Source organism: Pygocentrus nattereri, chromosome 2 (genome assembly GCF_015220715.1).
Source record: "Pygocentrus nattereri isolate fPygNat1 chromosome 2, fPygNat1.pri, whole genome shotgun sequence".
Taxonomy (NCBI): domain Eukaryota; kingdom Metazoa; phylum Chordata; class Actinopteri; order Characiformes; family Serrasalmidae; genus Pygocentrus; species Pygocentrus nattereri.
This window is the reverse complement of record NC_051212.1, coordinates 39,287,914-39,301,877: the sequence shown is the minus strand read 5'-3', so window position 1 is coordinate 39,301,877 and position 13,964 is coordinate 39,287,914. Positions and strand designations below refer to the sequence as shown.

Sequence of the window (13,964 nt, the reverse complement as noted above, 5' to 3'; positions counted from 1 at the left end):
TTGCCACATAAACAGAACTTTGTTGGCATTTCTGTGACTGGGTTGAAGTGAAAGAAAAACAGTAAGTGTAAAGGTTCAATCAGTGAAATAATTGGTAAATAATAATTGAGATTATTTAAATAATAATAATACATATAGTAATTATATTCAGTCCTGGTGTTTCTCTGTGTTTTTATATGAGAGTGAGAGATGGCCTAGTAAACCTCTGCACCCTGCGACAGCCATTCACTCAGCTGGCATGAACGGCTACTCTCTGAAAAGGCCAACAAAATGTAGTCATAATAAACGAGGGGACTTCTTTTGTTCTTTTTCGTTATCCCTCTTTCTCTTTTTACGGCGGGTCCCCCTCAGCCCACCTAAAGCTGCGGCCTGGCCCTCAGATTCTCAGAAAGAGAGAGTGAAAGACAGAGAGAGAGAGAGAGAGAGTTATAGGATGAGTGAATAGTGCATATATCAGCAAACTGTCAGCCTGCGTTTCTCTGATCTCTCCAGGCGAGCACTGGGTGGTCTGCTTTTCCAGTGATATGCAGTATAATGTCTGCCCCAGGCTGGCAGGTTTTTGAGGGTTTTGGGGGGCCTGCTTAGGCTCGTTGTAGCCTTGGGAGTCCCCTTTCCCTCGGCTTGTTGACTATTTTTGGGGAGAGAGGGAGGGGTAAGAGCCAGTTGATTTAGGGTGCGTGTTTTAGCTTTCTGGGATTCAATCTGAGGCACTAAAACAGCAAGGGAGTTTGAATGCAGTGAGTTTTTGTCAAGTTCAGGCGGCAGCTGTGGAGTCGGGTGTGCCACTCATGAAAGAAAAGCTCCAGGCCTATCTCTTAATCTTTTCTCTATCTATCTCTCTCTCCAGGCTGCTGTTGTGGTGGTGTTTAATTTTGCTATGGTTCTGCTCATCTTCCCTGCTATCCTGAGTCTGGACTTGCATAGACGTGAAGACAAAAGGCTGGACATTCTGTGCTGCTTCTACAGGTAACCATGACACACTGTCTTTAGCCTCCCAAAGGCCAAGTTAATGTTAAAACATTTCAGGTCAGCCAGTGAATTATACTACCACACTTGTAACTGCATTTTACTTTGTTAAGATTAAACCTGAAGAGCTTCTTTCTGAAACCTTAAATGCTTAATTTGGGTTTATCCATCCCTAATTTATATTAATATTATCATGGAAGTTTTTAGACCAATGTAGATCTGTTGGTGTTTGCTAATGAGCTGCGGTATCTCTGAGTGCATGCTTTTATGTTTGACTCTCTGTGTTGTTCCTTCAGCCCGTGTTCTTCTCGAGTAATCCAGATCCAGCCTCAGGAGTTCTCAGATGCGAATGACAACCATCCACCCCCTCATCCTCATGCCCCTGCTACACCCACTTTCACTGGCTCCACCACCATCACAACCAGCACGCACATCACCACCACAGTGCAGGCCTTTACGCAGTGTGACGCTGCTGGTCAGCACATCGTCACCATCCTTCCCCCAACCTCCCAGATCTCCACTAGCCCTGGACCCCCAGCTCCCTCATCTTCCTCCAGTGATCCTTATGGCTCAAGCCTCTTCACTCCCTCCAGCTCCACCCGGGACCTCCTGTCCCAGACTGAAGAGTCTCGACCTGACCGAGAGTGTGCACCTTTGCCCTTCCTGCACTGGGACCTGGCTCGTTTTGCCCGGGACAAGTACGCCCCCCTGCTGCTTAAACCTGAGACCAAGATGGTAGTGGTTGTGGCATTTGTGGCCTTGCTGGGCCTCAGCCTATATGGCACAACCATGGTCCGTGACGGCCTTTATCTGACGGACATAGTGCCCCGGGACACCAAGGAGTATGACTTTATCTCTGCACAGTTCAAATACTTCTCGTTCTACAACATGTACCTGGTCACCATGGATGGGTTCGACTATGCCCGCTCCCAAAGGGAGCTCTTGCAGCTTCACAATGCCTTCAACTCGGTCAAGTATGTGGTGAGGGACAGCGAACAGAAGCTGCCTCGCATGTGGCTCCACTACTTTCAGAACTGGCTCCGAGGTAAGTGCTTAATCACATTACTTGTTTTTGAACTTGTAAAATTAATAATTATTGATATTGTATTCAGTGATGATGTATGCAGTATTGACTGTACAAAGTTTTAAATAATTGAAAACAGTAATGGTGAATCTGAATTTTAGAGTGGTAATTTATCTTTTGAGAAAATGAATGAACGTGATGTGCAACAAAATCTTCCCTTAAGGACATTTTGTGGCTTCTTTTGGCAAAACAATTACCATAAATTACACCATGATATAGGCATAAAATGCTTGCACAGTCAAGCCAGTCTAGTATAGTTGTTCCCATTTGCTGTATTTTTAGTATTCCTGCCCTGTATTGTTTGATGTTTTCCTGCTCTACACCTGATCCAAGTAATCAATAAATTAACAAGTGCTCTCTGAGTTGAGGTGAGCATGTTAGGTCAGGGAAAACACTAAAATGAGTACTGGGCCATTTGTGGATCTATTGGGAATACCTTATCACATAAACCAGTATCAGGTTGGGTGAGGGAGAGTGTGTCTGTTATCTTGGTTCGTGTGAAAGTGAATCACTGCTCAACCACAGGTGAGCAGAGGAGTTCAGTAAGAGGTTGAACCTGTCCATCATTGGTCTGTCCTTCTTGGCCATTGGCCAGGACAATCGTGCAGGGTCAAGGGTTATCTCTGCCTGCTTATGACTTCTCCACCTGGCCTTAGTCCATAAGGAAGCTTCAGCTGTGAGGAAAACCCAGAGCTGCTAAAAAAAAAACAATAAAAACAGCACAGTGAAAAGAGGAGCGATTTATTTTGAAAAGCAGTGGAAACTGGAGGCAGTTGAAAGAGTCTTTCTCTCTCCACTCCCTGTCCTCCCCATGCTATTTCCTTTTCTTGTGAGGGAGATCTCTGTAATTACAGAATGGTTGTGGAAACTGTTTTTCAGCTGTTGCCAGACTTTGTAATTTGGAGAGCACGAAAGGCTCTCACTGGTTAGTTTATTCAGCCCACACGCACTTATTCAGCAGCAGGCACAAAGATGGAGACCCCAGCTTGAGGGGGGTGGTTGTGGGGGCCTTTCATTTTATGTGTCTGTTTGTGTGTGTGGATTGGCATTAACTCTCACCAGGCACTTTAATTCCATAAGGAAAGTTGCCTTGTTCAGGCGTTTTACTGCTGTTGAAGTAAACTTAGCTTGTGCTGATTGTAGAGCAGAATTTTGAGCATAATCTCGGAGAAGACAAGTCATTTTATTTATTTACTAACTCGGTGCTTTCTCCAATAGGACTCCAGGCTTCATTTGATGCTGATTGGGAAGCAGGCAGGATTACCTATGACAGCTACCGCAACGGCACTGAGGATGGTGCATTAGCTTACAAACTTCTCATCCAGACTGGCTCCAAGAAAGAGCCCTTCAACTATAGCCAGGTGTGTGTGGAAAGATTGCCAATGCCCTTTAACCATTTGTCTGACTTTGTTTGTATGATATCTCAAGAAATGTGAATGTGAACATGTATTCATTTGAATCTCTATTTCAGTTGACATCCCGTCGCCTGGTGGACAGTGATGGAATGATTCCAGCAGAGGTCTTCTACATCTACCTGACAGTGTGGGTCAGTAATGACCCACTGGGTTATGCTGCCTCCCAGGCCAACTTCTACCCACATCCTCATGAGTGGATCCATGACAAGTATGACACAACTGGCGAGAATCTGCGTAGTGAGTGTCCTCGATTTTCTTGTCCTTGAGCCTGGTTTAGAGTAACACATACTGTATGTGCATATTGTATGCTAAAGTATGCACACGGTATGACATGATCAGTGTCTGAAGGTTGCTGCTTTTGCACTGGAGCTATGAGGCTCGAACTGGTGGCCACCTCTATTTTTAGCTATGGGAGGCAAGTGTATACAGATTTAGGCATACAGGTTGCACAGTGCTAATTGGTTGGGTATATGCTTGCATTCTTTGTTAGCTCAATTAGCAACATATATTCATGTTTTGGATCAACCTTAGAATTGTCTTTTCTGTCCCTTTCTCACAGTCCCTGCTGCTGAACCCTTGGAGTTTGCTCAGTTTCCCTTCTACCTGAACGGCCTCCGTCAAGCCTCAGACTTCATCGAGGCCATAGAAAGCGTGCGATCCGTCTGTGAGGAGTTCATGCGCAAAGGCATCCAAAACTATCCTAATGGCTATCCATTTCTCTTCTGGGAGCAGTACATCGGTCTGCGCCACTGGTTCCTGCTGTCCATCAGCGTGGTGCTGGCCTGCACCTTCCTGGTGTGTGCCATCCTGCTGCTCAATCCATGGACTGCAGGTGTAATTGTAAGTCTATCTCTCTCTCTCTCTGTCTCTTTCTATGTCTTTCTCTTTCTGTCTTTGCCTGATCCTCTCAGCACAGCTCACTAATGCTGCCACACAGAGCCTTTCTCTGGGGAGGGCCTTGGCGGGGTGTCCAGAGGGTGCTACACAGAAATGCACACACACACACATACACTCCCCCAGCCCTTTTGTCATTCTAATGTGAGCTGCGAGTTTTTTTTGAAGAAATGCAAAGGAGCGGCAAAGCTCTCCTGAAGCCTTTTACCTCAAACTGCCTTTGTCCAGAAATTTGGGGACAGGACAGATCTGCCCAGTTGTGACCTTGGCCTGCTAAATCCATCCATCAGCACTGGGTTGGGGAGGCTTTTGAGAGTAAGGGGGGGTAGACTATCTGTTTAATGGCTGGGAAACATTGTACACTGGCTGGTGGAGACCCCATTCCAACAAGTGAAGACTGGACACACAGATCACCCTTGGACCACTTCAGCTTGTAGAGCTGGTTAGTAGTGTAGACTAATGGTGATTGTTAACAGTGGTGTTGAGTACATTCTCTGACTGAGAGTGCAATACATTCTCAAAGGTTTAGATGGTCAGAATAGGACTCACTGATTAAATAGTTGGACACCACTTTTTTTCAGATAAACAACAGAAACTTTATTGGCCAACTGATGTGTCAAGCCCATGGTCAAATTGTTTGAAGCTACTGAGCGTGCTTACAAGAAAATCTTCAGGCATGCAGTAACACTGTTTCGTCAAAAGTGGTCGAGTCTTCTTCAGTTTCACTGCCTATATGCAGCTGTAATAAAACGGCTTTTACCATCTCCAGTTTGAGCGTGACCAAATTTGAAACCCTGCCAACATCAAAGCTTCTTAAATGGCAGAGATGTTCCTGAGTGCCCTCTTCATCTGATCAGAAAGCATAGAGAGGATATTGTCATCAGAAGGATTTGCCTGAAGGCTAAACGGTGTTGGGAACATGATAATGAACACACACGAAGCAGGAAGGGCCCTCATTTCTTTTTTGCGTGCTCTTTCTCCCCCTCATTCATTCGCTTTTGCTTACTTTGTGTAAGAAGGGAGAGGAGCTAAGATGTGATCTGAGAAGGGGAGGGGAGCAGATGATGAAATCTGAAGTTTGGAGGATGCTGGTCCATGGGCTTTTTTTTTGCATTAGCATTTATTTAGACCATTTCCATGTAAACAGCTATCAGACCTTCTGGGCTGCTAAATGTGAGCAGGGAGACTGTGAAAGTACTGCTAACATGCTACATGTCACATATGCTAACGTCTCCTTTTGCTCCTCAGGTTTTTATCTTGGCTATGATGACAGTAGAACTGTTCGGCATCATGGGACTAATTGGTATCAAGCTGAGTGCCATCCCTGTGGTCATCCTTATTGCTTCTGTTGGCATTGGAGTGGAGTTCACAGTACACATAGCACTGGTAAGAACAAAAATGTTTGCAGTGCCATGAAGTATGTGTCTTAGCTATTTCCCTCACATTTTTTCCTACTAGGTCTTAATGTCTTTCTCTTGTCATCTATCTCTGAAGGGTTTTCTGACTGCCATCGGGGACAGAAACACACGCTCGGCCGTGGCTCTGGAGCACATGTTTGCACCGGTGATGGACGGCGCCGTCTCCACTCTGCTGGGGGTGCTCATGCTGGCCGGGTCCGAGTTTGACTTCATCATGAGGTGAGAATTCAGCATGCTTCTCTGTGTAATATTCCTGTAATTTTTATAGTATTTTGCACTGTTTTTGCCATTTTCAGAACTGTGTAGAGCGGCAGTATTTGTGAAGTTTGTTCTGGCTGCCTTTTGTGTAAAGTGTGGAGTTGAGCATTTGTTCCATTCTCAGACACATGTACAGTTGTCAGGGTGGTGTTCAGGGTGAGAAAAGGTGCAGGTGGGAATGTTTGTGTCTCCCACCTCACATTCCTCACCTGGCCTTGTCACTCTGACCCAAAGCTTCAGGCCACCTTCACCACAGCAGCAAATGTTAGAAAACTTTAAGGGTGTGTAACAGCTGTTCATAAACACGTAAATACCTGCTGGGTGGTGAAAAAACACACATTATCCACCCTTTTCTTGGGAAGTGTGTTGAATGATTGAATGTCTGATCATCTGGTTGAAAGCCTCTGTGCCTAAACAAAGCCCACACATGAGAGGTCTGCTGGTCCTGCCCATCCGAGGGTTCAACTGGTCAGGCATGTCTCAACCAAAGTTGCAAAGCCTCAAAGCATTGCCTTTGGCCTGCTTTTTCCCCTTGATTTGCTTAAATGTCTGTCTTTGAAAAAAAAAACAGCAAATAGCAGTGTTTTTCAGCTGAATCTGGGCTCCGCTGAATCCTGACCGCAACCTTGAGAGCCGCCTCAAACAGACCCACAACGTAAAAATGGCTTAGTTAGAGAAGGCAGCAGAAAGGGAGAAGAAGCATGTTGAGGAAAAAAGAAAAAAAAATCTAAATACGCCCAGGGTGGCTTCTTGGCACTATGACTATTCAGACATTCTCCAAGACTTTGAATCAAGTCAGATGGTGAAAGGGTTTTTTTTTTTTTTTTTTTTTTTTTTCATTTTCTCTTTTTCCCTCCAAAGATTGAGACAAAGCTGTATAAAGAGGAGGTGGAGAGGAGGAAGAACGTGGTCTGGGTGTTTGGAAGTTGGGAGGGGGTTGCTTTTAGGACAGTGGTAAGGCACAGAGGGAAAAAGAAAGAGGGTGGGAGAGAGGGGGTTGGAGTGAGCCATTTGGTGGGTGCAGTGTGCCAGCATCGGGGCATTCACACTGGGAGGTCCTGTTTAGATGTAGATAGAGCAAGAGAGGGAGAAAAAGAATAAGGGAGAGGGAGAGAGACAGAGAGCGAGTCCTCTAGCTGGGGAGTAGCATAAATACGGAGTTGTAAACATCTCCTGGCGGTGGGACACTGAATAAACACCAGAACAAGCTGAGCGGCCCCTCTCAGAAGGAGCCACCCCTTCCAACCCCTGACTCGGAATGGAAAAGATTACAGTTTATATAAACAACAGAATTCCTAACACTAGGTCTACTCTGGAGGTCTAACCCAAGTGGGGCCCATGGATGGTTTCTGCCTCTCTTTTTTTCACTTCTCTCTCTCTCGCTCTCTCTCTCTCTCTCTCTCTCTCTCTCTCTCTCTCTCTTTCTTTCTTTACCCCTAAAATAAATCACACTCCACTTTCGGAATGTTGACTTAGTAAAATAAACAAGCGCCTTTTTCCAGTCATTTTCATGTATACAGGATAGCAAATGTTGGAGTGCCTCTAGCTAACAAAAGGTGAACTCACATGGTTGGCTTTTACGAAAAAACTTTTAAAAATGTTTTACGTTACAAACGTTATGAAAATATCAGTTGCTTCATGCCTTGGCTCTTTTATCCAAATGCTTCTTGTTTCGTCAGGACTGATGTGTCTGACATGTTTGCGTTGATGTGAGATAGCCATTTGTGTAGAGGGAGCTGCAAACGATAATAGTTCACACTTGAGCAGTCTGCTTGAGCTTTGTTAATGAGGCAGACATGAATGAGGGAGGGAGGGAGAGAGAAAGGGGAGCCAAGAGGGGTGGAGAGTGAGAGTAAGTTTGCTGCTCAATGTTTGAAGGATTCCATAATTTAGCTTAGTCCCTGCTTTAACTGTGGCATAGAATCCTGCTCCTAGTAACCCATTCTGCTCAATATGGTACACACATTCTCAACAGACCACCTAAGATATTGCCTTGGAGAGGTTATGTTAAAACCTTGCCTTCTGCCTACTGTAGACCAGGACTGAAATAGGTAATTACAACCCTGTTAAACGGAAGGTACAGTGATGTACTAAAAAATAACATAGTATTAGGGAGACCCATGCAAGACACAATCTGAAAATAGATACAAAACGGAGATTTGTTAGGGTGATGGCCATCAGACTTGTAATCTTTCTAACGGGGTTTTTTGATTCATTTGCTCAACAGCCCTCAGCCAGCCAAAGCAAACACAGGGCCTCATTGGAAGAGACAGGTCAATGGACAGCACTTTCCACCATAAGCTTTGAATGTTCCCAGCAGATGTGCCAGAGGTTAACAATTTTTTTAAAAACTCTTGTTAGGTGTGACATAAGCAAAGATGGTGGGAGTGTGTTGCAGGGGTGTTCCAAACTCTAAAAGACAACATTCCATCGCAGAATCCACATCCTTGTTTTTCCAGATTCTGTTCCTCTTTTTCTTACCTCCAGAAGCCTGAACCACAGCTTAGAAGAGCTGAATTGTCTTGTGTGTGTGTGTGTCTGTGTGTGTCTGTGAGAGTTTAACTGGAGCACTCTCTAATTTTCCCATGCACTCTTTCTTGTGGCAACGGGTGAGCCCTCCCTCAGTGCCGTGAGCTGAAGCCCAGAGACACAGAGGCACAGACACCCTCTTAGCTCTGCAGCATATTATGGCTGCCTCCTCGCTAGCACGCCAGCCAGGGCTGCACACAGTACAACCACAGTGGCTCCACATAAGCTGGGGTTACATTACATGAGTTCTAGGCCGATTATAGCCACAGTTCACGATTGGACTGTCCATGTACTAGTCTGCAGATTTTTGGACAGTCGTTACTTAGTACAGAAAATCACAAAGTTTGTAATGGGTGCAGACTCTAATTTCTTATATCGTGATCTAGATTCAGGCCATTCGGAGAGTATCATATATGTTGGCTCTTTTTTATACCGGAAGCTGGATGTAATCTTGTAGTGTATGCTGGTCAACAACAGAAAGCTAAATGGACCATGTTGTAACTCGTCATTTTGTTTCGTCCCTAAGTAAAAGGAGGTTGTGTTATTGTGCGAGTTTTGGTTGGATCATGAACAGTTTATGTTGGATTATTGAATAGCTAGTGCATTCTCTAGCTGTTTATTTTGTTGGAGTCCTAGTTTTTGACTTGCTGTAAAATTGTAAAAACGTAAATTAAAAAGTGAGTAGTATTTTCACAGTCTGTAAGTTGTGTATCTAAGGCTTGAGTACTCCAGCCAACCACAGTACCAGCCAGACCTTCATGTTCTTGGCTTAGGTGAATGTAAGCGTAGTTTTATGCCAGTTTTCAGCTGTGTGGAAGAAGAACATGTTCTGTGTGGAAGAACAGTCAATTCCACCAATGGTTAGCTCAGCCCAGACGTCCCAAAAGCCCAGAAGTCCCAAAAGCAAAAAAAATGTTGTCACTGTCCTGTCTGCCAATGATGGACTTGGTGAATATTGACAGAGTGGTGTTGGTGTGGTGTGATCAGTTCTGAAGCCAACAGAGAGAGAGAGTGAGAGACAAAGTGGAGGTTGGCCTGCCCATAGTAAACACAGAGGTGGTGTGCCCTGGCCAGGGTGAAATTGGATCTCAATGAGATGGGATATTAAGTTGTTGAGGGGAAAATTACATTAGCAGCAGTGACGGGCTTGGGGGCCACGGGTGGGGAGAAAGAAAGAAAGAAAGGTGGTGTGAGAGAGAGAGAAGAAGAGAGAGAGAGAACATTGGAATAGGGCGAGTGTTTCTGACGCGTAGAATCCGTTCGCTAATGTAAACACATTTGTTCAGGAAGTGGCAGGCCAGTGGTAATAGATGAGGGCTCCCAGAGGGAGCAAGAGAAAGAGAGAGAGTTTGCGCTAAAGATGGAGCTGAGGAATTTATCCTCCATCCTGTCAGTTTGCCAGGAGAGAAGATGCGGAAGAAGGAAGTGGAGGAAAGAGAGGGCAAATGGCTACATAGAAGCCTCAGGTTCTGTTTTACCCTCTCTGTCCTGCACAATGGCTGTGAAGTTTCCTGTAGAGCTCCAAACAATAACTACTTTAATCTATTACTCTATAGATTATTACTCAATTAACAGCTGTGCCGTTTAGTATTTGCCACTTATTTCGCCCTATTATAGCTGTGCAACAATTATATTAATATATGTATGCCACTTGTGTTTTTCCCAAAGGTACTTCTTTGCAGTGTTGGCTATCTTGACCTTGTTGGGGATCCTGAATGGACTAGTACTATTGCCCGTTCTCCTGTCTGTCATGGGCCCTCCAGCCGAGGGTACCCCTGCCAACAGCGGCAACTGTCTGTCCAGCCCCTCGCCTGAGCTTACACCTCCAACCATGAACCATCATGGTTACTACGCAGGACATGTTCCCCAAGGACGACGCCAGGCCTTTTCTGAAGTCTCAGACTCGGAGTACTACTCTGAGACAACCACCACGTCTGGGATTGGGGAAGAAGATTACAAGCACTGTGACAGGAGCGCATACATAACCACTCCCACCCAGCATCCCACCTCCCACATTCTATTGGAGGCTAGCAAGAACCCTACTTTTCCTAAACTCACAGTAAGTGTCTCATACTTAGATGCATTTTATTGATATAGTGATTCTACCACTGTGTTAAACTGTCATTGAGATGTTTGGTATAAATTTGCATGTTCTTGTATCCTAACTGTAGTCGATGAGCTAAAACATATGCATGTTTGCTTATGTGGCTTGCTTATGTGGTGTTTGATACTGCATAATGTATTTTTATCTATAGAACACCTCAAAAGTTTGTTTTAAACATACCTTTGTCCATTTTGTGTGGACTTTTGCAGAACTGTTACTTTAACCGTTCAATTACTTGTACTTCCCAGGTAGTGAAACCGTTCAATGAAGGTTCGGCTGCAGGTGGCCTGAGAGATCAAGCCAGCGAGTCTACTCAGAACGCTGTGAACTCCATCAGTTCACAGGTCGTGCGATGGGATGGCAAACAAGAGTATCAGGGACATAGGAGGCAGCATTTACCTAGTGACAGGACCCGCTGTGCTGGAAGGACTACTCACTGTGGCCCCAGCAGAGGGCCACAGCAGAACAGGACTAAAGCTCCGGTCCATGCCGGCAACACGGTCACTATGGTTACAGCCACCGCCTCAGTGACGGTGGCGGTGCACCCGAGCTTGCCGGGATCCTATCAGGGTTATATGCACGAGGGCTTTGAGGATAGTGAGTCAGACTTTTTCGAGGACACTAAGAGGACTTCACAATCTTATGGGAAAGCTTCTCATTCTCCCCAGAGAGACTCTTTGGAAATCCAAGATTTGGAATCTCTAGAGAAAAACCAGCATCAAGCTAACCAGGGTCTAGGTAAGAGACTTACAAATTTCAAACATTTCAAGCAACACATTTTTGAGCCCTTCGACTGCAAGGGTCATCTTTAATCTCATAAATACATATAGGGCTGCACATCCATCCATCATACACACATATTGAGATTGTGAAGCAAGTTAAAGTACATAAATATAAACTAGTGAATCAGTAACTTGACATGATTAAAAATTGGCCTGCATTATTTTGACCAAAATCATTTACTTTTGTTGGATTACATGATTGACCAAAAACACCCACAGAAACACTCATCAGGAATTGACCAGGATGCTTACAGTAAAAACACTGAGATTAGTTAGGGCTGATTTGCATCTTGCAGCCTTGTACACCATCAAAATTGCAATACTGTGATAAAGATTAACAAAAATGTGTTGTGCAGCTCTTCTACACAACATACGTGTTAGTTTTATAGCTGTTACCTCAAAATTGAAGATATCTTGCATTGAAGGCTGTCATAGATTCTGGACGTTGCATTTGGTTGTGCCATATTCTGCATATTTGTGTTCCAGCAGTTTTGAGTGTGTTTTTTCTTTTCTTTCTCTGTGTTGCAGGTGGTACACGGATCCAAGCAGCCAAAGATTGCTAGACAGCCCCCCTCCCTTCTCCCACATCCCTTTGTCTGGAATCTATCTCTGGCTGTCTCGGGACGTTTGCAGCCCCAACTCTGTCTCTTTAAACTGTACATAGACCTCACAGACGAGAGGATTTATTTTAAAAGATATTAAAAAATCTTGTTTTAAGATTATATATACATCTATAAATATATATTTTAATACTAAAAAGAGGGAAAACTATTTAAAAGAGTACTGTATAACTTGTGTATTCTCTTATGTAAAGTCAGAGGTATAAGAGGATTCGGGGGCTTTGATTCCTCCTTTGTATAGATTATGAAATGTGCTATATGTAAAAATTGAGAAGTGAAATGATATTAGGTTATTGAAAATGAAAGGTCAGTGTTCTTTTTTTTTTTTGCTGCTACACATCAGATTTGAGATGATTTGCCTTGAAAATATGCAGTACCCCCTCCTCAGTAAGCTGCAACTTTACATTAATATGTTCTCACACTGCTGCCTCCTCCAGTCTGTTCCCAGCCAATGCCTTGCCTTTTGATTGCACTGTAACCTACAGAACCCTGCAGAGATACTTTTCTGCCATTTATCTCCTTCAACAAGCTGTTCTTTTCTTTATTTTTATATCTTTTTTTTAAGTACCTTCATTTAATTGAGGGCAACCATTGTGCCTTTCCATGCTACATTGCAGATGTTATTCTGTGTTGGTGTTCTTCAGTGGGGTTATCATTGAAAATGACACATTTCCTTCTATGGTCCTAGACATTTTTTTCTCCAAAATTGTGTCATTGTCTCTTGCTTGTATTTGCTTTTTGTGCTAAGGTCAGTAAAACATGCAGTGTAGAACTAGAGATCTAGACAGATGAGATTGACTTTCCAGGTGTTTTTCTTGTGTTTATCAGCCACCTGCTCTTTTTTTAAGTCATTTGCCATCTGTACATTTAAATACTTGAAGTGGCGAGATGCAGATGTATTTCTTTTGATTATTATTTTAGCTGTACATTAAGTAATCATAACATTTGTCATGATGTTCCTGCTTAAAATGCAGGATTTCAGTGCTAGGCAAATTAGTGGTTTACCCAAAATGTCACTCAGAAAGGGAATTATATTTAAGTGCAAAGGGAGGTCATTGTTTTATTTCTGTTTTCAGTTGTGTTAGGGGATGATAATGCATAGCTCATAGCAATCCCTTGCAGTGGTGGATTAGGTAGCGCTTCTGTAGGCTTCTCTAGCCAGGCCAGTCTAGAGGCAGGCAACTGTCTTAGATTTCACATTCAAGCCAGTATTTTTTCCATTTTCTACATCTGTCTCTCAGACAAAGCTCAGCCTTTCAGTACTGGTCATAACACTGCCAGGATAAACCCAGGGAATCGTATTAGATTTAAGTGGCAGCTTCACGTTTCTTTCAATTTTTTTTTGTGACAGGACTAGAAACAGAATGTTACGTAGCTACTGAATCTACAACACAACCCAGTCCAAGAACACAAAATCAAGCAATGTACAGTAGAAAACAGCAGACAAATAAGTCTAGGGGGCGGGGGTCCTGCATAGGGTTGTAGTTCTATTTCAAATGTATGTCATGCCATATGAATTATTTATATAAAATTTTTATTTTTGTAGTTTGTACAGATGTTAGTCGCTAGACTGAAGTTATATTTTTAAAGAGTAAATATATTATAAATGCAAATATATATAATTATATCTATTTGTTGCTGAGTTTTTGTTTTTTTTGTTTTGTTTTGTTTTGTTTTTTGTTTTTTTTTTTGGGGGGGGGGGGGGGGTGGGTGTCAAATTGGGTGGAGCTTTGAGCTCTTTATTTGCTGTTGGAAAAAGAGAAAACCAGTTTGGAAAATGAAGGAGGGGTGTGTGACTGTGGCTGTCCACCTTATGTAGATTTCCTTGCCTTTCCTTCTTCATGTAAAGATTTGAAGAATTTCTCTTGTTTTTTTGTCATTGTCTAAAACACTG

At 43.5% G+C, this 13,964-nt stretch overlaps 1 protein-coding gene across 1 annotated transcript in view; it reads left to right on the top strand.

Moving 5' to 3' along the window:
• Positions 1-13,707, top strand: part of ptch2 (patched 2) — a 34,847-nt gene extending 21,140 nt beyond the window's left edge. The window contains exons 13-22 of the mRNA XM_017718422.2: positions 848-966; positions 1,263-2,011; positions 3,269-3,411; positions 3,522-3,702; positions 4,025-4,305; positions 5,608-5,745; positions 5,854-5,996; positions 10,233-10,623; positions 10,917-11,406; positions 11,979-13,707. Coding sequence (XP_017573911.1) covers positions 848-966; positions 1,263-2,011; positions 3,269-3,411; positions 3,522-3,702; positions 4,025-4,305; positions 5,608-5,745; positions 5,854-5,996; positions 10,233-10,623; positions 10,917-11,406; positions 11,979-12,013 — 2,670 coding nt within the window. The 3' untranslated portion in view covers positions 12,014-13,707. The remainder of the gene's footprint in view (positions 1-847; positions 967-1,262; positions 2,012-3,268; positions 3,412-3,521; positions 3,703-4,024; positions 4,306-5,607; positions 5,746-5,853; positions 5,997-10,232; positions 10,624-10,916; positions 11,407-11,978) is intronic.
• The last annotated feature ends 257 nt before the right edge of the window (positions 13,708-13,964 follow it).